This window comes from Labeo rohita, chromosome 3 (genome assembly GCF_022985175.1).
Source record: "Labeo rohita strain BAU-BD-2019 chromosome 3, IGBB_LRoh.1.0, whole genome shotgun sequence".
In the NCBI taxonomy this organism is placed as follows: domain Eukaryota; kingdom Metazoa; phylum Chordata; class Actinopteri; order Cypriniformes; family Cyprinidae; genus Labeo; species Labeo rohita.
Window position 1 is genome coordinate 33,510,282 of NC_066871.1, and position 27,017 is coordinate 33,537,298.

A 27,017-nucleotide genomic window follows, 5' to 3' on the forward strand; every position below is an offset into this window, starting at 1 on the left:
GTTATGTTATTAGTTACTTTTTAGTGAGTAACGCAATATTGTAATGAATTATTTTTAAAAGTAACTTTTCCCAAGACTGTACAATGTTTATTCAATTAAAAAACGCATAAGAATTCTATTCTAAACCCGCAGTGGACTACATTCTCTTCCGGATTTTAGAACTACTGAACGCGCCATTTTGGAAGGTTGTGCTGCGCTTTAGCGGCAACTAGTGTTTGTTTTTGTGCTGGAATACGCGAGTCGACTTTATCTGCAGACCCCAAGCGAAGTGAGTTCTTGACGTTTGCTGTACTTACGTTTATTAAAATGAGTTACGGCAGGCTTCCGCCCGACATAGAGGGCATGACTTCGTTAAAAGTGGATAACTTAACGTATCGCACGTCTCCGGAGACACTGCGGCGCGTCTTTGAAAAGTACGGCAGAGTTGGCGACGTTTATATTCCCAGAGATCGATACACAAAAGAGAGCCGGGGGTTCGCCTTCGTGCGCTTTCACGACAAGAGGGACGCCGAGGATGCAATGGACGCGATGGATGGAGCGATTCTGGACGGGCGAGAGCTGCGGGTTCAGATGGCCCGCTATGGCAGACCGCCCGACTCCTACTACGGCGGCCGCCGCGGCGGAGGAACCGCTAGAAGACACAGCGGACACAGCCGCCGCAGCCGGAGGTAAAACAATAACATGTCAGAGAAAATCTCTGTCTATGAAAATAACAACTTGTTTCAAAGTGATGAATGACCCGTCTTTTTCAAGTGATAACCTTACTAGCAGCACCAAAACTGTCTACTGCACCTGACATTTGGAATATTTATCACATTTCTGTCTCAGCCTGTTTTAATCAGATATCAAAAAGTCTGAACTCCATAGTATTTTCTAGTCAGAAAAGAAAGACATTAAGTAATTGTGTTTAGTTGTAGCCCATGAAAACACATTTGTGACACTGGACCACAAAACCAGCCATAAGTAGCACAGGTATAATAGCCAGATTGTATGGGTCAGAATTATCGATTTTTCTTTTATGCCAAAAATCATTGGGATATTAAGTAAAAATCATGTTCCATTAAGTCATTTTGTGAATTTCCTACTGTAAATATATCAAAACTTATTTTTTTGATTAGTAACATGCATTGCCAGAACTTTATTTGGACAACTTTAACTGTGATTTTTCTCAGTATTTTGATTTTTTTTTTTTTTTTGCAGACTCAGATTCCAGATTTTTTTTTTTAATTGTTGTATCTTGACCAAATATTGTCCTATCCTAAAAACAAACAAACGAACAAAAATAAATAAATAAATAAAACATGCATACATGGAAAGCAATGGAAATTATGACATACACTGTAAAAAATGATTCTGAGTTTTAGTCAGGTGGACAAGTTAAATCATGTCCTGTCAACTTGCAGTGTCTCACTACACATTAGGATGAGTTGGAACAACCCCAACTTAAATAAGAACTGAAAACTTAAAATAACATGTTCATATAACAACAAAACATAAGTTCTATTAACTTTCTGTGTAATGCACATGTGCCAGATACTCTACGTCATGATGACATACTTTTTTAACGAAGTTGAGATAGACACAGATAATTAATGATTAATTAAGTGATGACTGATCATTATTAAAGACACCTGATGTTAACAAGCAGAATCACCACAGGAGAAAAATCACAATTTTTAAGCAACCATTATAGTGGTCAGTATTTGCATTAGTTGGGCTCTTGACACTTACATTTTTAACTTTAAATTTTCTTTGGCTACTGTGACTGTGTTAAAACAGCCAGACAAGCCAAGAGCACAAGTCATCAGGTGGTGATGATTATGTTTTAACGTAATCATTTTTTGACCTGAATCATTGAACTCATTTGGAGACTCAAACAAATGCAGTGATTATAGTCAAATAAAGATTGTCTTGAATAATTAGTGTCAGCCTTGTGATTCCACAACAAAAGATCCTGTCTTTTTTATACGTTTTAGGAGAATGTCTTACAAGCTGTTGTAATTTAAAAAAAAAAAAAAAACTTTCTGAAGAAGTCTCTTTGTTTAGGTGCACACAGACATCAAGAACCAGTGTATGAATCTCAACAATGGTGACAAACAGCATATTCAGATAAACAGATCAACTCTGAACATCACAAAACAAGCTACTAAAAAGTCACATAAAAACAACAAAAACAAAAGAAAGTAGTAAGAATAAAAGAAATTACAAAGACAATTCAGCTCATAATTTACTCATGCCACAATGCATGATGGGAGCCATGGATTATTTCTGATTGGCTACAACATGCTTTTTAATTGATACAGTTTGTTGGCTCAATTTACTGCAAGTTATTTCAACAACTACATATAAGTTGAGTGAACATAACACCTAGTGTTTGCTAAACTTAAAGTCAATGCAACAAAATGACTTGACTAAGTCAAGCTGTGTCAACTAATCATTTTTTACAGTGTATGACTGATTTTGTGTGGTACAGGGTCACATTTTCTAGTCAGTACACATAAGTAATTTTTAGTTTTAGTCCATGAAAACCCTTTCAGCCATTGGCATATTTATCACAGAAAACTAGTTATAAGATTATTGATTAACATTTCACATGTTAATCTTTTTCTTTTTCTTTCTTTCTTTTGCTATATTTACACAGACTGTTTTGTTTAATGCAGCTCGATCAGAGGACATGAAAGATTTACGCTGCAATTACAATCGCATAAATAGCTGTGTTGGTGAAAGTTACTTTTAAAAGTGATGCATTACAAAATTGCATTATTCCCTAAAAAGGAACTAATTGCATTACTTAGTTACTTTTTATGGAAAGTAATGCGTTTGGTTACTTTTTGAAAAAGTAACTCCGATATTTTCTTGTAAATTAAAAGTAATGCATTAATTTCCTACACTGTAAAAAACAATTTGCTGAGTCTACTTAAAATAATTTGTAACCTGGCTGCCTTAAAATTTTAAGTTCAGTCAACTCAAAAAAAGTTTATTCAACTTGAAATGTTAAATTATACTAAGTGACAACTTAGATATTTGATTTGAATCAACTTAAAATTTTTCGGCAGCTGGGTTACTTACCCATCTGTTAAGTTTAACAAACACAAATATCTAAGTTGTTACTTAGTCCAACTTAACATTTCAAGTTGACTAAACTTATTTTAGTTGACTGAACTTAAAATTTTAAGGCAGCAAGGTAACAAATTATTTTAAGCTGACTCAACAAATTGTGTTTTTTATTTTTTACAGTGTAGTTACTTGGAAAAAGTAATCTGATTATGTAACTTGCATTACTTGTAATGCGTTACCCCAACACTGATTTTCAAAGTGAAATTAAGGGTGTGTTTACACAACAAATATTATACGAAAAACAGAAATGTTTTGGGTATAGACGACAACATTGTCAAAATGATCCAATATCGATGTCACTCTGTAAAGACACACTATGCTCCTATGCATGTTCCTATAGTTTGAAGATGTAAAATGCATGCACATGCTTTTACAAACTGAACTTGTGCTTTGAAAACTTGTTTTTGAAAGTTTGCAATTTCAGTCATCCAGAACGCTGTTGTGTAAATGAACAGCCAACATGCATAAAAAGTTTTCCATTTTTAGTTGAAAACTGTCATGTAAATGCCCCCTAAATCTTCCCTCTTCAAAAAGTGAGTCATTGAATCATTCATTCAGCTGATTAGTTCAAAGCAGCTCTTTCATCAGTGGAACAAAGTGAGTGACTGCAGGTCTGTATTCAATAATCGCTGATTTTCTTCATTTCCATCCACAGTCCGAGGCGTCGTAGACGCAGCCGTTCCAGAAGCAGAAGCCGCTCTCGTTCCCGTTACAGCAGGTCACGTTCACGCTCCTATTCCCACTCTCGCTCCAAGTCATACACTCCTCGCAAGAAGAAATCCAAGTCTCCTTCCAGGTCTAGGTCTAGGTCTAGGTCACGTTCACGATCCAAATCCAGGTCCCGGTCTAGAAGCCGCACACCTGCGTCGAACAGAGACTCCAAGTCCAGGTCGAGGTCTAAAAGCCAACCAAAGTCTGCTGGGGAAGAAGGATCTGCTTCCTAAAACTCTTTATTGGTAAGGATACACGACACCTAACCGTGCTAAAATTCACTGGAATACTGTGCAGGAATTTAGGAATACAGACGCATCGCATTGGTTAAAAATTGACTTGCACAGCAGGTTTTGGTTCTGCTTTAACAATGCTGTTGAACTCAATGTGGAATTGTTTCCTCCAAGCTGCTGAATCCAGTATGGCAATGTAAAAGCAGGGCTGTGTGGTGCAGTTTGAGCTGGTAGAGGTGTATGTGATCCAGCTACCTGCTCCTGTTGGGGTTGCTTTGAAGCAGATGGGTGTTTTGGTGGTGCTGAGGTACGTGTACGAGACAACGGACAGACGTCGTCCTGCCTTAGAAAAAGTAATAAACACAAAATTGCTGCCAGCTGCTTAATTAAAGCTGGAAATGTATATAAACATCATAATTGCATTAAGGTATGAGTAATTTTATATCATAGACATAGTATAAAAGTACTCTACTGTGCTTTTTATTATGTATTTATTTATTTTGATACACTAAATATATATATATATATCAGACATTTACATAAATTTTATCATTAAAATATAATTCTATAAAAAATAAATTAAAAAAATACACTATCATCACTCTTTGGATGCAAAATGGTTTAGCATTATGTAACACTAGTTAAAAACTAAAGTATTAAAAACAAACTATAAAACATTATAAGATCAATATGATAATTCTGATTGGATGAGACACACATGAAGCTATTGTAAAATGACCATTATAAGCACATGTGCGTGGACGTCTTACTGCCCAGCCCTAGACGATACTGTCCGAAATCTCTTGCATAGTCATTTTAGTGTGATGCTGTTAACATATGTGACCTTAAGTCGCTGGGGTATATTTGTAGCAATAGCCAAAAATACATTGTATGGGTCAAAATTATTAATTTTTCTTTTATGCCAAAAATTATTAGGAAATTAAGTAAAGATCATGTTCCATGAAGATATTTTGTAAAATTCCTACTGTAAATATATCAAAACTTAATTTTTGATTAGCAATATGCATTGCTAAGAACTTTATTTGGACAACTTTAAAGGTGATTTTCTCAGTATTTTAATTTTTTTGCACCCTCAGATTCCAGATTTTAAAATAGTTGTATCTCTGCCCAATATTGTCCTATCATAACAAAGCATACATCAATGGAAAGCTTTTTTTTTTTAAATGTATTTATTCAGCTTTCAGATGATGTAAAAATCTGTTTTGAAAAACTGACCCTTATGACTGGCTTTGTGATCCAGGGTCACATATTACATGCGTCACCTTTTTTTTTTTTTTTTTAAGTTATTTGTCTGTATCATCATGATTCCCAGTGACTCTGTACTCTGTGTAATTGTTCCCCTTCTTTCCTATCTTTCATTTCCATATTTTCAGATGTCTCATCACATGTCTGACCACAGTTGTGTGTTCTCTCAGGTCTGTCTCATCCTGGGGCGATTCTCCATGTGTGACCTCGGTTGCAGCCTGAGGAACCTCGTCTTGAAACCCCTGAAACCTACACAATGGCTACATGGGTCTAAAGGTCATTATGACAGATTGGCATATTCCAGCTTCCATAGTTGTTCTTTATACATTGTTCCTATTTTCAGTGAGTTTTTTAAAAAAAAAAGTCTATGTCCTTTTTAATTCGTTGAGTAGGACGAGCATCACAATTCTATTGGCCTTTTAAGGTAAAGCTGTTTTGGTGATGGTTCAGAGCGTGCCAGCTGCACCTCGATTGTGTAACTTTTGTTAAACGCTATATAGAAATTCATTTAGATGTGGCTTTTTTTGTAAAAAAAAAAAAAAAAAAAAAAAAAGAAGAAGAGAAAAAACTTAAATCTGCAAATGCTTTAAGTTTATTATTCTGCTTTGCATTTGGAAAGTATGAATAGCTTGTGTTCTGATTGCTGTATATTACAGTCCTGATGTTAAACCAGTTTATTTGTCCCTTTGTGTGGGATATTTGGATTCTAACCCAATGTCTTGTGTATTTTTTGTGCACTAGGCGCAGTTGTCTAGCTGTTGAGTTTTGCTGGTTAGCTGTTAAGATCCGGTGTTGCAGTGCTGAGTGCTTGGCTGCTTCGGGTTTTCTTCAGATTGCAGCTGTTGCAGGTGTGGCCAAGATCAAGCAGCATCTGCAAATAAGTTTTTGGTGGCATAAATGCTGTCGTCTGATGAAGTTCTTTAATTTTGTTCCACAATTTGGAAAATTGGAGTATCTTAAAACTATACGATGAAGTTTGTTCTGTTGCTTGATTTTTGGATCTTTAATAAATTAACTATTAAATCCTTTTGTCTTGGTGTCATTGCAAAATGTGCTTAATTTGTGTATATTAGCATAGTTTATAATAAACAAGATGGAGTTGGAGAGGATTAGAAAAGTTTGTAAAATTCAAACACAAATGTGTTAAAACTTCTATCTTGTTATAATCATCATTTGTACAGTATGATTTCCTGGAAGTGTTGATCCAGCAAGATGGTTTTTGTTTGCATTAAATGTTTCTAATGGAACATTAATGCACTTCAGATCCCACTTGTGTAACAAGGCGTCTATGGACCAGTCCGCACTGCAAAAATAGAAATGGAAAAAGTGCACTGGTTTTTAAATAGGCATCTTGGATGATGAATAATTGTGAAAGGAGAGCCCTTTTAATAGTACCCTTATCAGTTACAAACTATAGGGTATTATTTTTACAAGATTCCTTCAGGTTTTAAAAAGTCCTAATTCATCTTTCCACAAATTAAGGTCTTATACTGTCTTAAAGGAGAAGTCCACTTCCAGAACAACAATTTACAAATAATTTACTCACCCCCTTGTCATCCAAGATGTTCATGTCTTTCTGTCTTCAGTCATTAAGAAATTGTGGTTTTAGAGAAAGGCATTTAAAGAAAGACATGAACATCTTGAATGACAAGGGGGTGAGTAAATTATTTGTGAATTGTTGTTCTGGAAGTGGACTTCTACTTTAAGTCAGAGCAGAAAATTAAAGTAAATTCTTAGAATCATGTTGCATGCACTGCAAAAAATAAAAAAAATAAAAACATAGGCCTGTATCTTCCTCAGTTTTCCAATACAATTGTCAAAATATCCTTAAAACAGAATATGCTTACTTGAGAGGCAAAATGAAGATATGTATTCTTGTTTTCTGGGAAACTAAAACTTAAGCAAGTTTATGCTTAAAATAAGAACATATCTTTCAAGCAGATATTAAAAAATGTGTCATATTCCCCTTTGAATTAAGTTGCTTTTCTGAAACCACTGGCAGATATTTGTTCTTGTTTAACTTCTAACCTCACTTCATTTTGATCAATTTCAGAAAACAAGACTTAATAAATGTATTTGATTTGGGAATCTTTAGACATTAGCACTGGAAAACAAGACAAATGCTGATGAAGAACAGCACCTTTTTTACAGTGTGATAAGAAGGCACAGTAAAAGTTATTTCCATATTCTAGTGGCTGGGATAATCATTATTATGATTACTATTTGTAAAATTGTAAAATTAATAGGTAGTAGAAATCTGTCAGAAGTTGTATTTTCAGACTTTGTAGTGTTGCTAATACAAATTATTTTCAGTTCCCTAGACATTTACATTTAAAGAACATATTTACGTATTGTTCGCTTCAGTTTATTTCTTAAAATTTCTTTATCTGGTCTTTAAAGAAGTCTTGAATTTATTAAGTCTTGAATATTACGCAAGTTAGAAATTGCTCTTGTAGTCTCTTTCAAACCATATTTTAAAATCCTTATCCAAAAATCGCAAATGACTAGAAAAGTCAGAAATTAATCAGTCAGAAAGTGTGGGATTTTAAGTGTTTATGGAAGTTAAATTACAGTCAGTAATGCATGTTTGTCACATCACCTTCTCTCCTGGTAGGTAGTCCAGAATTGAGCATTAGGGTTTCTCCTCACAATAAATGAGACGGTCACAAGTACATCTTCGAAATCTGTCCAAAACAATGTTTTGTTCAATGTTTACAAACCTGTGTAAGATAAAGAAGTAAAAACTAAATAGAACATGGAAAAAATACTCGCCTTCAGGTTCATAGAAAACATCTGATCCCAGAATAATATCCACAGGAGGCAGTGAGAGAAGCTCTGGTGATACCTGTCCCCAGGTGAGTCCGATCACAGGTACGTTGGGGAGGTTGTTGACTTCACAGGAGCGTCTGCAGTTTCTCAGGCAGAGAGGAAGTTCAGCACTGTCTGACAAAATCACATGAGCTTCACACTTGGCGGCCACCACACCAGGCAAACTCACTCCAGCACCGAGCTGCAACAAACAGGACACTGTTCATTACCCGCCTATTGTGTTGCAGGTCAATTTGGTCCAAATTTGATTTGCTTGAAACACTGGCTAAACTATTTCTTCTTGAACTCTAGACTCCCTTTTCTCATTTAGGAACATGAATGTGCATGGGAAGCTTTGACACAAATGTTTTGGAAAGGCTGTACAAATTTTGTTGACATTAGCAAAATTTCACAAGCAAAATAAGGTCCATTGTCTACTGTCAATAGTGTAGCAATGTATAAAGACCTGTTCAAACAGAAGTCAGTTTCAAACCAAGCAGCAACATAATACATGACCAGCTTGAAGCTATTAGGAAATCTTTCACTCTAACGCAACATTCCCTGTCCTATAAGAATAAAAAAGAACAATGGTAAATGAATGATAAGTGAAATCAAGGAACAAACTGGTGTGAAGTAATTTCGAACAAAATCAGGCCAAAAAGACGTTCGTTATGAGTTTGTTTTTTAAAGGGGAACTCCACTTCCAGAACAGCAATTTACAAACAACTCACCCTCTTGTCATCCAAGATGTTCATGTCTTTCTGTCTTCAGTCGTAAAGAAATTATGATTTTTTGAGGAAAACATTTCAGGATTTTTCTTCATATAATGGACTTCAGTTGTGCCCCCGATTTTGAACTACCAAAATGTAGTTCAAATGCAGCTTCAAAAGGCTTTAAACGATCCCAGCCGAGGAAGAAGGGTCTTATCTAGCAAAACAGAGCACAGGCTCTGGGATGCGCATTCATGACACTACGTACTATTGAATCACGTCGAAAGGTCACGTGGAACTACAGACCCAGTGTTTACAAAGTGAACTCGCAAAGACTAACAAAGTGCAAGTAAATAAAACGCTGTTTACAAACAAAAAGGTACAACGATGTCAGATGATTCTGAAGTTGTAGGAGAAAATAAGACGTTTAGAAGATAAGAGTTTTTCGCCATTCTCTACCTTTTGAGCCGGAGTACACAGATGATGAACTTAGACGTGATTCGTAGTAGTGATGGGAAGTTCGGATCATTTTAGCGACTCAGACCTTTGAGTCTCGTTCAGCAAAATGAACGAATCTTTTTTCGAGTCATTTAGTTCTTACCAAGTCACAATGCTGAAATGTTTTCCTCCAAAACCATAATTTCTTTACAACTGAAGTCAGAAAGACATGAACATCTTGGATGACAAGAGGGTGAGTAAATTATCTGTAAATTGTTGTTCTGGAAGTGGACTAATCCTTTAATTTCGAAAGAGCTCACCAAAGTGAACTTTCCGAGTATGTTCTGGCTTTGGCTCCTAAACACCTTTGAGCTATCATTGGTGAAATTGAGCCCCACTGGTTTCCATTAAATTTGCCAAAAATCAACACTTTTAAAAAAAAGTGTCAGGGAAAAACAGAAAACTTTAAATGTAGCTTTTCAAAAGGTAAAATATAAATTACATTTATGAGGTTTTATTATAAAATTTAAAACTAGAAGTTAACTCGAAATTGAACACTCATCTTCTGAACATGTGTTTTTGGTTGTTTGTTTTTGTATAACAAGTAGTTACAACCAAAAATAGTTTTGATCATGTGTCTGTGCAGCTAATTTTGAACTTAAAAATATGTTGGTCAAACTGACCCATAACAAAAATTAGTTAATGTTTGGCGTACCTATTTTATTAAATTCGACTTCATAAATCTGTGTAATGCATTATCGAAAAACAAAAAATGTAGGGCAGGTACTTGATTCAAGTGCATCAGTTGTTGATTGGATGTTGAGATGTGGGCGTGACACTCAAAAATGACATGAGCTTGCAGTCAATTGTAAGAAAGGGGAGGGGTTTAAGCAGACTTAATGATGGGGAAGTCCTGCATACACCACCAGAGAGATGTTTTAGGTCCAGTTATGAAATTTCAAGTACACATTACAAAGTTTTTAAAAAAATGTAAATAAATAAAACATACTAGTGAATAATAGTTGTTTGCATAACTATTACAGCATATGTTTTAGGTTGGCACTGATTCCAAATTACGTGACAAAATGGATTACGTTACTAACTACAATTTAGGTAATGTAATCAGATTACTTTTTTAGATTACTTTTGACCTAACTCGTTTATCTCGATTTAAATTGGATAATCTTGTACCATAATGACATAAAAATACAAAGAGTAAGGAAATATTACATATGTTGTAATTAACAACAGTGCATTAAACTAGGGCTGAAACGATTCCTTGAGTAACTCGAATACAAAAAAATCATCAAGGCAAATTATTTTTACAGAGACTTACTGTAACTGCACATGGAACACTGTGTTTTCCCATGCACCATTATTACTGACGCACAAACCGATAAACGCTGGACATATTTAGGACCGTAAATTAATGGTGGTTAGTTATGATGTCCCTAAGTTAGCTATGTTTTGTGAAGGACTAAGTGCCATTTATGTTGATTGTATCATTCTCTCTCTGTGACACACAGAAAGTTAGAAAGTTAGTCAATATCAAACAAAGAGTGTCTCAGCATGATTACAAATGATTCAGTTCAATCGCAATAACTCAGTTAACAGTAACTTGGTGACACCTACTGGCGGTTTTGATTTCACATGTAAAGTATCTTCATTTTAAAAATACATGTAAATATCAGTATTCAATGTTTTGTTTAAAATAACAAAATATTATGTATGCATTTGAAGAGTTCAGATGCAAAACCAGCTAAAAGCCATCTTGGTCAAAAATGAAATAATGATACTGTGTGAATGCTCCTGACACATATTATACATCCATCAAATACTTTTACTTCAAACTCACTAAATTCCAGCCTCAGCCCAATCAGAAGTACCATTACTTACATAGAAACCTATACAAAGTAGCCAGAAAGAAATGCTCATTTTAAAGAAATACATCAGATGGATTTAGAGGCTTTTGCATCTGAATTCTTCATTTGTAACTGCAAGTTCAATGCATTCATGTCCCTCTGAGCTGAATTAAATAGTGTGTAAATAGGCCTTCATCTAAATGCCTCAATTTCATGATTTATGCCTTCGTTTTAAGTTGTAATGTTTACCTTTTTCTAAAGTAATGTGAAATTGATTTTTGTATATATGTATATGTATGTATATTTTAATTGTTATATTTGTATTCTGAATGTAATTTGTCAAATAAATGCATTAAATGGATTTAATTTTCATTATTAATGTATGCAATTTCAGCCATAATTTTTTTTATTTTTCTAAAAAGAAAACAAATTAATTGTTTATTTTAAGAGACCTATCTTATTTTCTCTTGCATGTTTAGTATTGCTCTTTAATAAAGCAAAACTTCTTATCCGATAACTCGATTAATCGATGGAATAATCGGTAGAATACTCGATTACTAAAATAATCGATAGCTACAGCCCTACATTATATTATTTCAAAGGTTTCCCAAACTGGTGTTTGTGAAGGAATGGCAGGGTGTTCATGAGTTTAATGAAAAAGCTAATAATTAATTACATCATAAAAATGTTAAATTAAAATAAATAATTTGAAAATCAAAATAAATACCTTACTAAAAAATACAAAGCATTTTTTTTTGTTTACCTGCATGTCATGTGACAATAACCAATGTCAGAGAACCAATTAACATTGGTGATGATTATTAAAATATTTATTTTAAAATTTTAGGGGTACTTCAACCAAATATATTAGGTGAAAGATGATCATTAGGTGATCAGATGACAAAAAAAGTTTGTGAATTTGTGCATTTTAATGTGTTTAATCCTTCTAAAGACATAGAAATACATAGCTAAATAACACACAGAGTGATCATTCAAATAAAAACCAATGTGTTTATCAGTAGCTGATGCAATGTTAAAACACTTCTTAAATGATTTTTGTAAATCACTGGTCAAATACTGTGTCGCCACCTGAATAATGACTGATCTTCGTCTGAATGTCCACAAAACCGGAAGACTTTCTGAATGTATAAAGCAGTAGGCTATTTCAGAAGTTAATATTTAAAAGATGAAAAAGAGGAATTAGGTAGAATCAATTAATTATTAATCACTTATTGTTATCGTGTAAATAATATGTAATCACATAATCCATAAAAAGTAGCTGTAGTCTGATTACAAGTACTTTATTTTTGGAATCTGATGACGTAATCTAGATTACATGTAATCAGTTACTACCCAGCTCTGATTGCCACTGTTTAAAGTCATAAATGTGAACTTGGGTAGTGAGTGGGACGTAGTTACCTCAAGAACAGTCTTGTGCTGTAGTTCACTTCTTGTCATCCACACATACTGTGACAGCACCACCGCACAGGGCCAAACATACATCCCATATTGTGGATCAAGAACCTGAATTATAAGAATGTTTATTGTCAGATTATCAATTATGTTAAATTAATCATTTCTGTAAAGTACTAAAAACTTTGCTGTACCTCAGGAATAGACACAGTTAAAGACTGAGAGCCTCCACAGTCCTCAAACCTGAATGATTTCTCTACTAGCGTTTGAAAAGACTCATTCATGCTCCTGTTGATGTTTAACCTTACACTACTTGTACCACATTTTCAGCTTTCCAAAACAATTCCGGATATTAAATCTATTCAACCAATCATACCAGCATTTTTAGGCGGTCTCTTTCACTGCTGGCGTTCTATTGGATCTCAGTTTGCTGGGCAGAGACTCGTACACTTGACAGCCAATCGGCTTCCAAACTGAGAGTCCACTATGAAACAGACAGCCAATCAGATTCTTAGGGGGCGGGACATAAGCCTTATGCAGTTTGATTGCGCCATAAGGCGTGAAAGAAGCTTGCTGCTAGTGCCACCAGGTTATCTAACTTTAGTTTATTATCCAAACCCTCAGTATATCAACCGCCTTCCTCTCTGAAATAAATATAACTTGATTCCTGTATTGCGTATAGCACTGTCGGCAGCAAAAGAACTGCACACACACCTACAAGGCCTCCAGTGACTGACTAGCCTCGTCAGTCTTCATAGACTTTCATTACACTGCAGTTAGCAAACGAGCTACAAGCGTCAACCCACAGACGCGTTGAAACGCTGAAGAATGAACCATAAAAGTAAGAAACGGATTAAAGAGGCGAAGCGGAGCGCCAGACCCGAGCTGAAGGACTCGAGCGACTGGACCAAACACAGTTACTGCGAGAGCTTTGATTTGTCACACCGGACAGTGAAGGTAACGTTGTTTACGCTGCGTTACGTGTAGCACAGGCGTTAAGATTCCGGTAGAACTGGACGCCACACGTTGGCATCTGCCAAGTGTTGCAGGTTGTTGTTGAAGTTACATGCGCATGTGGTCAGGTCGCGTGTTGGTGGCGGGAGTCGGTGTCTACGTTCATCAGCGCACGTACGCACTTCCTCGTGCAGAGAGACGCACTTTAAAAGTTCACTGTTGTTACAACAGCGCAACAGTAATGAGCACGTTTTGTGTTTTGCATAAATTGTGATGTTTTTAACAGACGTCACATTGAAGTGTTTTCAGAAGGATTTAGATGTTTCTAACAGGTATGGCATATTATAGGCACTGTAATGTCACTCTAAAACAGTGGCTCTCAATCAGGGGCCCACCAGGAGCATCTTCCAAGGGGCCTAAAAATGACTTGATGATTTAATATCAGACAAAATGAGCTGAGTTTACACAGTTTTGGGCTACCGCATATATCGAGGTTTCCCAATTGTAAAGGTGTGATTATCAGGTCAATAAATTAATATAATTTTAAAATGCCAGGCCATTTTTAAATAAAAGAAATGCATGCGTTACATACATACACGCTGCTTTTTAAAAGTTCTGGATCAGCAAGTTTTTTTTTAATTGTGTGTTTCTTATGCTCATCAAGGCTGCTTTTATTTGATCAAAAATCCAGAAAAAGATCAGTAATATTGTGAGAGATTTTCAATGTAAAATAACCGTTTTCTATGTGAATATATTTTATATATTCTTTGGATGCAAAGCTGAATTTTCTGCATCATTACTCCAGCTTCCTGTCTCACATGATCCTATAGAAATCATGACAATATTCTGATTTATTATCAGTGTTGAAAAACTGATACTTTTATATTTTTTTAGCATTGTTTAATCAATTAAAGGTTCAAAAGAACAGCATTTATTAAAAATATAGAAATCTTTTAACCACTTAAACCACTTAAATGTTTGAGGTGAGTAAATTCTGTTTTTTTTAAAAGAAATGAATGCTTTTATTCATCAAGAATGTGTTAAATTGGTAAAAAAAAAACAACAACAAAAAAAACGAAGACTTATTTTGTTTTTAAAAAGATTTTAATTTGAATAAATGCCGTTCTTTTTAATCATCAAAGAATCCTGAAAAAAGAATCACAGTTTCCAAAAAAATATTAGGCAGCACAAATGTTTCCAACATTGATAATAAAAGTAATAAATCAGCATATTAGAATGTCACATGATCCTTCAGAAATCACTGAAGACTGGAGAGATGAAAAAATCAGTAATATTGTGAGAGATTTTCAATGTAAAATGCATCATTACTCCAGCCTTCTGTCTCACATGATCCTTCAGAAATCATGACAATATTCTGATTTATTATCAGTGTTGAAAAACTGTGATACTTTTTTTTTTAAGCATTGTATAATCAATTAAAGGTTCAAAAGAACAGCATTTATTTAAAATATAGAAATCTTTTATAACAATAGAAACCATTTAAATGTTTGTGGTGAGTAAATTCTTTCTTTTTTGAAAGAAATTAATGCTTTTATTTATCAAGAATGTGTTAAATTGGTTAGACTTATTTTGTTAGAAAAGATTTTAATTTGAATAAATGCCGTTCTTTTTAATCATCGAAGAATCCTGAAAAAAGAATCACAGTTTCCAAAAAAATATTAGGCAGCACAAATGTTTCCAACATTGATAATAAAAGTAATAAATCAGCATATTAGAATGTCACATGATCCTTCAGAAATCACTGAAGACTGGAGAGATGATGCTGAAAATTCAGCTTTGGATCACAGGAATAAATTACTTTTTAAAATATATTCAAATAGAAAACCACTATTTTAAATTGCAATAATATTTCATAATATTGCTGTTTTTCCTGTATTTTTAATCAAATAAACAGCCTTGTTGAGCAGAAAATACTTATTTAAAAAAACATTTAAAATTTTTATGGTAACAAATTCATTAGTTAAAAGTAGTTGGGAACCTTGAAGAACTTGAAGAGTTTGAACTTCACTCTTAAAAATAAAGGTTCTTTATTGGCATCAGTTTGTTATTCTTCAAATGTTCTTTATAGCTGGAAAAGCTTCTTTAGATTTTTAAAATGTTCTTCAAAATGGTTCTTTTAGGAAGTGTTCAGTTACAGGCTCTTTGGGGAACCAAAAAAGGTTCTTTTATGGCATCACTGCAAAAACACTTTTAAAGAGTGTTCAGGAGCACTTGAAGTTGAAGAACTTCGGGAATCCTAAAATGTAATTATTTTAGTTTTTACTTATCTATAGACCCTAATAGTTTTTGTGAATTTTTAAAAAAGGTGCTTCGATAACAAAATAGTGCTTTGGAGTCTCTAAACCCTTGTGTTATTGCTGTTTTGGAGCACAAAAAGTTAAAGTCGTCTTGCAGCTGTTTCCATACATGTGGTCTTTGTGAACTGCTGTTGTGTATAAAGTGCTGTGAGACAATCTCCAGTAATGATCATGTTCCACAGGAAAAACACACAACAACAAACAGGTTTGGAGTGATGTGAGGGTCAATTAACGATAATGTTAAACATCCTCTCTGCGAAAACGCATCAGTGTGTCCTCTCTGGAAGCAGATTAGCTCCCATCAGCTGTAACAGATGTTGTCAAATGTAATTGAATCATTGTATATGAGGTTCCTGTGTTTGTGAAGAGCTCTACTGCACAAAAATCATCATGGAGTTTCTAAAAATAATCTGACCAGTGAAACCTGAGGCATCTTAGAGACAGCACACTGTTGCTCTTTTAGTGTCATGGGATCACTAGGATTATGGAGTTTTTCTTAAATTTCAAATCCTAACCCAGAAGGCATCTAGATCTGGCTTGGAGACCTAGCGATTTATTGTAGTGTCGGTACATTTTGAATTAGAAACCCAGAAGAGAAACTTCAGCCATCTGCTTCCATACAACCGTAGTTCATGTGACTAGGAACTAGTTATACAATAGCTGTTTGAAAGTTTTTGACTTTAGTCAAGCATATTCAGGAACACACCAGTTACTTTTCCTTCTAACCATCATCATCCAACTTCAGTTTCATGTGCACTGACATTAATGTAGGACTTTCTTTAAAGTGGCTATGAAATTATTATAATAAACTCCATAAAAACTAAAAACAGGCTTGCCTGTCTTTGTCCAGGACAATGTGGAGCGAGTGGACGCCCAGCGTCTCAGTCCAGAGGAGTTCATTCAGCGTTTTGAGAAACCGTATAAGCCCGTCGTTCTGCTGAACTGCCAGGACTCGTGGCCTGCCAGGGAAAAATGGACGTTGGAGCGACTCAAGCGCAAATACCGCAACCAGAAGTTCAAATGCGGCGAGGACAATGATGGATACTCTGTCAAGATGAAAATGAAGTACTACGTGGAGTATTTGGAGTCGACCCATGACGACAGCCCCCTCTATATTTTTGATAGCAGTTTCGGTGAACATGCTAAGAGGCGCAAGCTTTTGGAGGACTACCAGGTGCCAGCTTTCTTTAGGGACGACCTCTTTCAGTTTGCTGGGGAAAAACGGCGCCCTCCGTACAGGTAACTCATCATTACTTTTCAATTTCAAACTTGTTGATTTGATAAAAGTGGATGCTAAGCAAGCTGATAATGGTGCTTAGTGGCCACAGATTGGGTTTACTTTGTCCCTTTACAATAAAAAGTGTTAGAGGTACAGTAGTTTTTTCCTTTTGTAGTGAGAAGTATTAGAAATTAACCATTGCCTAGCATAATATAACAGCAGAAATATATAACATGAAAATGCTAAATTTATAGCATGATATAATTATGTAATTATGATTAATTATTACTATTATTATTATTATTACTTATTACTTACAATTACTTATTGAAAAAATGTAACATTTTATTTTTTACAATTACATTTGTTTAAATTACAGTTTTGATTTATTATATTTATTTAGATTTAAAGGGTGGAAAAATGAACAATATATCAATGTAATGCATTTTTTTTAAATTAACTGTAATATAATTGGTTTTTTTTGTTGTTTTGTTTTTGTTTTGTTTTTTTCAAAAAATTGTAACTTTTTTTTAAAGACTTTTTCAAAAGGGGAGAAAGATAATATGTAATATAATATAATATACATTGTATTGGTCCAAATTACAGATTTTTCTTTTATGCCAAAAATCGTTAGGATATTAAATAAAGATCATGTTCCATGAAAATACTTTGTAAATTTTCTACTGTTAATATATCAAAACTTATTTTTTGATTTGTATTAATATGCATTGCTAAGAACTTCATTTGAACAACTTTAAATGTGATTTTTTTTTTTTTTTTTTTTTTTTTTAACCCTTTAGATTCCAGATTTGCAAATAGTTGCATCTTGGCCAAGTTTTGTCCTTTCCTAATTAACCCTACATCAGTGGAAAGCTTATTTATTCTCAGTTTAAGAAAATTGACCCTTATGACTGGTTTTGTGGTACTTTTTTTTTTGTTTTTTTGTTTTTTTTTTTTTTTTAAATAAGACAATAATTGTAGTTTACTTGTGTAAGGTAGGTGTAAATTTGTGTGTTTTTAGTCCATTTAAACAATTTTTTTCTGTTCATCCAGGTGGTTTGTGATGGGTCCTGCCCGCTCTGGAACAGGCATCCACATCGACCCGCTCGGCACAAGCGCGTGGAACGCCCTGGTGCAGGGCCACAAACGCTGGTGCCTGTTCCCCACCCACACCCCCCGTGAGCTCATCAAGGTGACGCGAGAGGATGGGGGTAATCAGCAGGACGAGGCCATCACCTGGTTCAACGTCATCTATCCCCGCACACAGCAGCCCACCTGGCCAGCCGAATTCAGACCGCTGGAGATTCTTCAGCATCCTGGAGAGACTGTGTTTGTGCCCGGTCAGTTACTGCACTGAGCTGCTACATAAGACGTTTACCAAAAACACATACTAGAGAGCAGGGTGTTTTGTCATTTATTTATTTATTTATTTTTGCCTAATATAAAACATTTACAAACAGTTCAGAATACAATTCAATCACAGAAAATAATGTCTTATTATTTTACATAATATTCCAAAAAAAACAACAACAGATTTTCCATTGTCAAGTTTCTCAGATTTGAGAACTTTCACAAGGCAGAATGACTATCTAGCATTGATCCTTGTTTTTTTTTTTGTGAACATATTTATGCAACTAGAGCACACTGAGTGGAATAAATAGGAAATGTACGGCTGTATGAAATCCATTTTTTCCCCAAATTCCATTTTCCCATTTTAATTTTTCTTGATTCCTTTTTTTTTGTTTTAATTTCTCTAGACTGTTTTAATGGTTAAATTAAAAAATATTAATAAAAATGCATGTCTAATTAATTAAACTAATTAAACACACAATTTAAGAGCAATTTAATAACAGTATAATTATATAATATAACAGAATAATAGTAACATTTTCAGAAATGCTGTGTTGTGTAATTACATTTTTCTAGTAAGTAATTTCCTGGTAAATATTATTATTATTATTATTATTATTATTATTATTATTATTATTTTTTTTTTTTTTTTTTTTTTTTTTTTTTTTTTCAGAAATGCTGTGTTGTGTAATTAGATTTTTCTAGTAAGTAATTTCCTGGTAAATATTAATTAAAGAATAATGTTTTAATAATAATTTTATTATAAGTTGTGTAATATATTTGTCACTGTTTCTTCAAATTAAACCAAACTTTTATTTTGACAGGTTGCATTTTAGTTTCTATTTGTATTTATGAAAATAGTTTTTCTTAAAAAAAAAAAAAATAAATAAATAAATGTTTGTGTACTCTTGTATTAAAAGCAGCAGAGGCTGAAAACACTGTAGTAAACAAAAGCATGCGTCTGCGCCATTCATTCACACAGAGACGCATGCAGGATTCATATTTAAATAGTATTTTTGCTGCTTAATATTCACAGACACTAGTCCATATCGCATTTTGATTCAAGTGTACCTGCTTACTTTTAATTTATTCATCCAGAATTTGGCAAATTCCATGACATTCCTAGTTATACAGCAAATTCCATTTTTATTCCTGTATTATACAATTCTATCTGTGTTTTCCACGTCGCAGAAATCACAGAGCCCTAGAAGTGTTATTCCAATCCAAACAAACTACATTCCACACAACACATACATGCCTTTTCATATCTGGTTTTGTCGCTTGTTTATCTCTTGTTTTGTTTTGTTTTGAACTGGATTATCAGATGTAATATTTGTCATACATATAGTTATGTTATGAGTATATTATTAGATAAACAGTAACCTCATTACTGGAGTGCTGAGCAATCTACATAACTTTAAACCACATGGCATTCAAGCTTACACTGCATCGTATTTTTGAGACTGCAAGGCAATCCATGGCGGTTGTTTAGGCTTTGTTGGTCTTGTTTGTTGACTTTAAATAGTTGTTGGCAGTACAAAGACACCATCTGAGCTCAATTTAACTGCTTAGTTCAATGCAAAACAGAAAGCGGGTGAAGTGTAGAAGCCTTATGATCCTAAGACCTATATTTATAATGAAAGAGATGGAAATGCGCAACAAAACCATCTGACAGATACAGACTAGCCTTTATTGTTCACAGTATTAAAATGTCTTATCGACTTTATTCTTGGCTGTTTTTGTGAAGTATTTTATCATAAGAGTTTTTTAGTGCAGATTATATCAGAAATGTGTTATTATAAAATTCTAATGCTTATGTTAATTAAATCTAAGCAGCAGTAGACATGCAAAATGATGATAATGAAGTTCAAATCCACAATTTTGACCAAATAATATATTTTTGTCTACCTAATCATGCAACTGTAATTGGAATTGAGGTTGAAACCCATGTTTTGTGTTTTCTGCAGGTGGATGGTGGCATGTTGTCCTCAATCTGGACACGACTATTGCCGTGACCCAGAATTTTGCAAGCACTACCAACTTCCCCATCGTGTGGCACAAAACTGTCCGAGGTCGCCCCAAACTCTCCAGAAAGTGGTACCGGTAAGACCCTTCTCTGGCTTATAGCTTTAAACTGATTTCTTCAACTTTTTTAAACAAAGATTTGTTTTTATTTTTGCAAATGAGCCTTGTTTATTTGCTCCACAGCAAACAATTTTACCCCCTAATAAAGTTTGTCAAAAGTTAGTGTATTAAGTTTCCAATACAAATGTCAGTGAACATATCAAAAAGAAATGAGGTATGTGAGGGAGTTTAAACAAACAAACAATAGTATTGTGCGTCATGTCCAATTGAGCTGTAAAGGTGAAAATGTGTGCAAATGTAGTGCAAGAATGGGATTTGTTTTGCTTATTTAAATGGGTTTGTGATGTTGTTTTTCATGTGTGTCTCAGGATTCTGAAACAGGAGAGGCCTGATATCGCTGCTCTGGCAGATAAAGTCGATCTGCAGGAATCAACAGGCATCGCCTCGGACAGCTCCAGTGACTCGTCGTCGTCTTCCTCCTCCAGCTCCTCCGACTCTGATTCAGAGGTACAGCTTGTTCCTCCAGAGCTCCACACACAAATTCACACATTAGAGTCCTCCATCAAATTGATGGTGTGATACACCTGTTCACTATCTGACCAACCATATGACCGAGCTCTACATGCAACTTGACCTGAGCAATATAGCTGAAAATAATCTCTATTTTTTTCGGATGTTTTGATGACATTGAGTTAATCGCTTTAATGTAATCAATTTAAGATTTTTTTTTTTTTTAATTGCATTCTGAAACCATGTGAGGAGATGTCAACAACATTGGCTGTACAGTTAGCAGAAGCTAGGGGGCGCCCTGAATTTACATTCCTCAAAATAAACTTTTAATGAAGGAGTCTTTTTACTCAACATTTTTCTATAGCATATGAGATACATATACAGTGTATATAACAGTAGTAATTAAATGCATTGTGCAATGCATTAAACTGCCTGAAGTCATTAAAATTATAGGAATCATTAAAAGTCATTACAATTTTTATATATATATATATATATATATATATATATAATATTAAAAGTTTGTTTTTAACAGTTGTTTTTTTTGGTGAAAGCAGATAACTCCCCATTTCATGTTTCAGAGTTAAAAAAAAAACAAAAAACAACAACACTTGTTTTGTCTTTGTAATCTCATCAGCTGACAATTTAGACGCCTGACAAATGTTGTGATCATAGACGGTATGGTTGTGATTACACACAGTTTTCTCTCACCATTGTAACATGCTGCTTTTGCAAGGTTCTGTGAAAGTATCAGCTTTTATTGTCCTTTTACGCCCTGAAGAAGATATCACTGGTTCAACAAGGGTGCATGTTGGCTTCTGCAGTAAAACGTAAACACATGATGCCTTGAAAGTGGACAATACTGGCTTTTTTGACTAAATGTGATTAGGGTTCAGATTAGGGTTCTATATGTTGAGAATAATGCACGGCGCTTAGTTCATTGTTTTTATTTTTATTTTTTTAAATGTCATTTATCGGTTTTTGCAAATAAAGTCTTCATATATATGAAGATGAAGGATCTGCAGAATCATGTGACACTGAAGATGCTGCAATTTAATGATGCTGAAAATTCAGCTTTGCATCACAGGAATAAATTACAAAAACAGTTATTTTTAATTGTAAAATTAAAAAAGTTATTTTTAATTGTATTTTTTGTTTAATCAAATAATGCAACCTTGGTGAGCATAAGAGATTACTTTGGAAAAAAAAACATTTAATGAGATCAAGACTTGTTGACTTAAAGTAAATGTCTCTTACTGAAATATGTAGTAGAAAACCCATGAAAGATTTATATTATTTAAAAAATCCACATTGTTTTATACATATTTTAGACTATGAGGGGCACCATTATTTCAGTGACATGAAATGAAGTTACTGGTGCTACCTGTTGCTATTTTTACCACAACTCTCCTGAAGACCCTCGTCTTTGTTCTCTCCACTTTAGCCCTGATGCCTTAGAGATTTTTAATAGACCACAGCTACTGAAAGAGCTTACAGGTGGCAATAGATATTAGTGTAGGCTTAAACAAAATGCCGTATTGTCGATTTTTCCACACAAGGAGTCAAAACACCCCCAGATATTGAGTGAAATCTGTTCTGAGAAACTCCTGCAATGGCTGCGGCATCAGGACAAGCGTCGGCATGTTTACATCCTGCCAGGATGGCATCTAGCATTTCTTGTCTCTGCCGTTTGTAAGCTCTTTCAGTAGCTATGGTCTACTAAAAACCTCTAAGGCATCAGGGCTAAAGTGGAGAGAACAAAGACGAGGGTCTTCAGGAAGTTTTGTTCGTCCATATGCATCTTCCCATTTATTTTTCCTCTTCTTATCGCTAGGAAAGCAGTGAAGACTTGCATCGCTTCTCTTGTTGCCTACAACTGAAAATTAGAACCAAAAGCTGCCCAATGTGGCATCGTATGAGTATTTTGTTTTCAGAGTTGTGTTGTGGTAAAAATGGCAATGAGTAGCTGAGTGCAACCATTTCACATCATCATAATAATTGTGCCCCCATAGTCCAAAATATGTATAAAACAATGTGGATTTTTTCATAGGTTTTCTACTACATATTCCAATAAGATACATCATTTATTATATTAAGCCATTCATGTCTTAAAACCCGTGGTTCTCTTTAAAAGAACTGATGCAATGTAATATAACCATCATTTAAAACAAAACAAGCCTCCTTTCAAAGCTCACATACAATTTGTTTAATGCAAGAAATAACAGATTTTAAATCTAGAATATTTACTTTGTATGCATTGCATCCCAATGAGGATATTTTCATGTGCATACGAGATGTTTACAATCTTGCATTTGTCCTTTTTTCCTGAAGGCTGACTCGGGCTCAGAGGGCGACGCCATGACCCATCGCAGAAAGAAGAGGAGAACCTGTGGCGTGATGGGAAACGGCGACATCACAAGCCAGGACGACTGCGCGAGCAAAGAGCGCAGTTCGTCTCGGTGACGTCCCAAGAGGGGCTGCAGCCACAGTCGTCTCCTAGACCATGAAACGTCTCTCTGTCTGTCGCCCTCAGGAGACTCCTGTCCATTAGATAAGAGGTTGCCGCTGTGTCACGTCTGGGCACATGATAACAAACTCAGCCCTAGTGCGCTTTTAGAGATAAACACGAACAAAATATCCAAATATGTGCTTGTTGGAGGAGCGTTGCATGGATGAGTCGACAGCCGTGTGTGGGAAGAGAAGGGAAAACCCTTCTTGTGTTGCCTTTGCTGATGTCAGGCTCCGGACAGGAAGCTTGATGTCTCCTCCTGTCCCAGTGCCAACGTCATTAATCTGCGTTTGATTCAGATGCCGTTTTTATATTTCACAGGGGTTATTGCGAGATGTTTCACGGTAATACGGTTTGATCTGACGTGTAATGATGCCTTTAGCTCTTTGATTCTAGAAAATAGATTATTTTATTACTGATTCTACGTTATTCTTGAACTGCACTTAAACATGGGTTTCTTGTCTTTTGTTTAAACTAGCCCATAGTACTTAAAACTGTAAAACAACAGTGATTTGTGGTCTCTCTTCTCACTATTTTAGATAAGATTTTTGATTTAAAATGTCTCAATTTCAATTAGAAGGCGTTTGTGAATCATCCCATGATGTGGAAAAAAAATTATATATATTAAATTGTATAAATATTGTTTGCACGAATTAAGAATTTGCTCTCACAACCTATATTTTCCTTGTTTTCCCTTCCCCTCATTTCAGTAAATTGTGGCTAACGTCGTTGACTACATACTAGTTTGTTCCTTTGCTATTTTGAAGAAAAAAAATTGGCAACATTTTACTAAAATGAGGAATAGAATTCTCAAATTCTAAATTCGTGCCAACGGTAACATTGTATAACATTGTAGTGGCACCAAAAGTTTGAACGCACCTTTCTTTAGTTGGAACTACTGTGAATGCGCAAACTGTCCGACCCGTTTGAAGTGAGCAAGCACTCCACTTTTCTCTTTTTTGTCTATTAACAGTGAATTTAATGGTTAATTTAGCTCAGTTGACTGAAATACGAGGTGTTTTTCTTTTATAACCCTGCTGCATAAGTGAAACACTAGGAGGCGCTAATGTTTATTTATTATACCGTGCACAATGAGCCACGCTTGCAATCATTATACATGAAAATCCACATTTCCTGTTCGAAATGGAAAAAGTGACTAGCCTATAATGTCTTAAAATGTTTTTGTATGTTTCAAATTCTTTTTTAACCGAAGGAAATAGCGTAACTCCAAAAATGTAAACCTGTCATGACCTAAATGTTTCAGGACTACAGTTGTGATGGGCGTGAGGTGATTAATGATCGAAGTTGTTGAGGTGTTTGTAACAGTGCTTTCTTTATGTGTACGAGGAGGAAGATGTGGTTAAAAAGTGCCTATTTTTACCTGATGTTGGTCATTCAAGTTGTTCGAGCACTCAAATTTCACATTCTCATATCATTTCTCAGAGCTGTGGTTTTGAATTGCAAATATTAATGTTTTAATGAATGGCCTGTGCTCTTAGATGAAGCTTCCCATTCTTGTCTTCAGTGTTTTCTCTTCAGCTCCTCATGTTCCGTGTTCAGCACTGGCTCGGTCATGTGACACTTTGATGTTGCTCAGATCAAAGCGAACTTAATATGATAATTGTTTAATAAAAGTTTCTATGTATTTATCTTGGTGTTATCTGTGTTCTTGTCTATTTTTTGCATGTTGTCCACCAGGCATATTTAACCATTCAGGGCGTGACGGTATATTCAAACCACCATAGCTGATTATTATTGACCATCGCATGCTATAATTCCTCTTTATACGTCATTGTGGTTATTTATGAGATCAGTTCAGAAGGGGTGACGCACCAAACACTAGTGAAATGTTTTGAAATGTTATGAAATATTTTTCAGTACAATAAGATTGAAAGAAAATATTTGTCTCTAAATTATACATGTCAGCTTAATTTATAATTTTAAATAATGCAATTTTCACATGGTTAAAGATTTATACATACAGGTGAAGTCAAAAGTTTACATACACCTTGCAGAAACTGCAAAATGTTAATTATTTTACTAAAATAAAAGGGATCATACAAAATGCATGTTATTTTTTTTTTATTTACTAATGACCCGAATAAGATATTTTACATTAAGACGTTTACATATAGTCCACAAGAGAAAATAATAGTTGAATTTATAAAAATGACCCCTTTCAAAAGTTTACATATGCTTGATTCTTAAGTGTTGTTACCTGAATGATCCACAGCTGGGTTTTTTTGTTTAGTGGTTGTTCATGAGTCCCTTGTTTGTCCTGAACAGTTCAACTACCCACTGTTCTTCAGAAAAATCCTTCAGGTTCTACAAATTCTTTGATTTTTCAGCATTTTTGTGTATTTGAACCCTTTCCAACAACGACTGTATGACTGAATGACTGTGAGATCCATCTTTTCACACTGAGGACAACTGAGGGGTTCATATGCAACTATTACAGAAGGTTCAAACACTCACTGATGCTCCAGAAGGAAACACGATGCATTAAGAGCCGGGGGGTGAAAACTTTTGAACAGAATGAAGATGTATACACTTTTCTCATATTGCCTAAATATCATATTTCATTTAGTACTGCCCTTCAGAAGCAACAGAAGATACTTGCATGTTTCCCAGAAGACAAAATAAGTTACATTTACCCTGATTTACTGATCTTCAAATTCAAAAAGTTTTCACCCCCCGGCTCTTAATGCAGTAAGTTTCCTTCTGGAGCATCAGTGAGTGTTTGAACCTTCTGTAATAGTTGCATGTGAGTGCCTCATTTGTCCTCAGTGTGAAAAAATGGATCTCAAAATCATTGTTGGAAAGGGTTTAAATACACAAAAATGCTGAAAAAACAAAGAATTTGTAGGACCTGAAGAAGTTTTCTGAAGAACAAAAGGCCATTTAACTGTTCAGGACAAACAAGGGACTCATGAACAACTTTCACTAAAAAAAAACAAAAAAAAAAACAGTGGTGGATTATTCAGGTAACCACACAGTATTAAGAATCAAGTGTATGTAAACTTTTGAACAGGGTCATTTTTATAATTTCAACTATTATTTTCTCTTGTGGACTACGTGTAAACATCTTTTATGTGAAATATCTTATTCAGGTCAGTACTAAATAAAAAAACAACATGCATTTTGCATGATTCCTCTTCTTTTGCTAAAATAATTAACATTTTGCAGATTCTGCGAGGTGTATGTAAACTTTTAACCAACTGTAATTTTAAAACTTGTAAAACGTTCTGCTTTAACGTTATAAGGACTACAGTCATCAGTCAGATAAAAATATAGTACAGATATAGTAGTTTAAGTTCAGTAGTCATGTATACTATAAACATAATATATATATATATATATATATATATATATATATATATATATATATATATATGTTCTCATGTTCAGGGGAAAAGAACAGTCCTTTGCGCCCGTCAGTGGGTTCGGTCAGTGCTCTTTTAATAAGGTGGGCTGTCCTGTAAGGGAGTGACGCTGCACTGAGAGTCCTTGGTTG

At 34.6% G+C, this 27,017-nt stretch overlaps 3 protein-coding genes across 7 annotated transcripts; 2 read left to right on the plus strand and 1 right to left on the minus strand.

Annotated features, from left to right (window-relative positions):
* The first annotated feature begins 166 nt into the window (after window positions 1-166).
* On the plus strand, window positions 167-6,266 carry srsf2b (serine and arginine rich splicing factor 2b). 5 transcript variants are annotated; one of them, XR_007827415.1, is made up of 4 exons: window positions 167-668; window positions 3,773-4,368; window positions 5,498-5,603; window positions 6,069-6,266. XR_007827415.1 is itself a non-coding variant. In XM_051105543.1 (3 exons), the coding sequence occupies exons 1-2, from the start codon at window positions 307-309 to the stop codon at window positions 4,059-4,061; spliced, it is 651 nt and encodes a 216-aa protein (XP_050961500.1). In that variant the 5' UTR covers window positions 167-306; the 3' UTR covers window positions 4,062-4,073; window positions 4,236-6,266. The 5 variants fall into 5 exon arrangements, 2 of the variants coding, with proteins under 2 accessions (XP_050961500.1, XP_050961499.1); XR_007827416.1 differs by having other exon boundaries at window positions 3,773-4,073; XR_007827414.1 differs by having other exon boundaries at window positions 3,773-5,603.
* Window positions 5,860-13,121, minus strand: mettl23 (methyltransferase like 23). Its single transcript, XM_051105541.1, has 5 exons — window positions 12,753-13,121; window positions 12,565-12,669; window positions 8,100-8,337; window positions 7,927-8,011; window positions 5,860-6,630 (listed from the first exon to the last, which is right to left on the minus strand). Exons 1-5 carry the CDS (start codon window positions 12,840-12,842, stop codon window positions 6,480-6,482), a joined length of 669 nt encoding a protein of 222 aa, XP_050961498.1. The 5' UTR covers window positions 12,843-13,121; the 3' UTR covers window positions 5,860-6,479.
* A 248-nt stretch (window positions 13,122-13,369) lies between these two features.
* Window positions 13,370-23,842, plus strand: jmjd6 (jumonji domain containing 6, arginine demethylase and lysine hydroxylase). Its single transcript, XM_051105540.1, has 6 exons — window positions 13,370-13,515; window positions 16,681-17,069; window positions 18,103-18,389; window positions 20,367-20,502; window positions 20,853-20,991; window positions 23,326-23,842. Exons 1-6 carry the CDS (start codon window positions 13,387-13,389, stop codon window positions 23,455-23,457), a joined length of 1,212 nt encoding a protein of 403 aa, XP_050961497.1. The 5' UTR covers window positions 13,370-13,386; the 3' UTR covers window positions 23,458-23,842.
* The last annotated feature ends 3,175 nt before the right edge of the window (window positions 23,843-27,017 follow it).

What these genes read in the sequence shown, in the direction of transcription:
- srsf2b (XM_051105542.1), top strand. Translation starts at nt 307, where the DNA reads ATGAGTTACGGCAGGCTTCCGCCCGACATAGAGGGCATGACTTCGTTA. An exon ending in CACAGCCGCCGCAGCCGGAG is followed by an intron (nt 669 to 3,772) that starts GTAAAACAATAA and finishes TTCCATCCACAG; the next exon opens with TCCGAGGCGTCGTAGACGCA.
- mettl23 (XM_051105541.1), bottom strand. Translation starts at nt 12,842, where the DNA reads ATGAATGAGTCTTTTCAAACGCTAGTAGAGAAATCATTCAGGTTTGAG. An exon ending in TAACTGTGTCTATTCCTGAG is followed by an intron (nt 12,670 to 12,752) that starts GTACAGCAAAGT and finishes CTTATAATTCAG; the next exon opens with GTTCTTGATCCACAATATGG. An exon ending in TGTTTTCTATGAACCTGAAG is followed by an intron (nt 8,012 to 8,099) that starts GCGAGTATTTTT and finishes TGTTTTGGACAG; the next exon opens with ATTTCGAAGATGTACTTGTG.
- jmjd6 (XM_051105540.1), top strand. Translation starts at nt 13,387, where the DNA reads ATGAACCATAAAAGTAAGAAACGGATTAAAGAGGCGAAGCGGAGCGCC. An exon ending in TGTCACACCGGACAGTGAAG is followed by an intron (nt 13,516 to 16,680) that starts GTAACGTTGTTT and finishes GTCTTTGTCCAG; the next exon opens with GACAATGTGGAGCGAGTGGA. An exon ending in AGAGACTGTGTTTGTGCCCG is followed by an intron (nt 18,390 to 20,366) that starts GTCAGTTACTGC and finishes TGTTTTCTGCAG; the next exon opens with GTGGATGGTGGCATGTTGTC.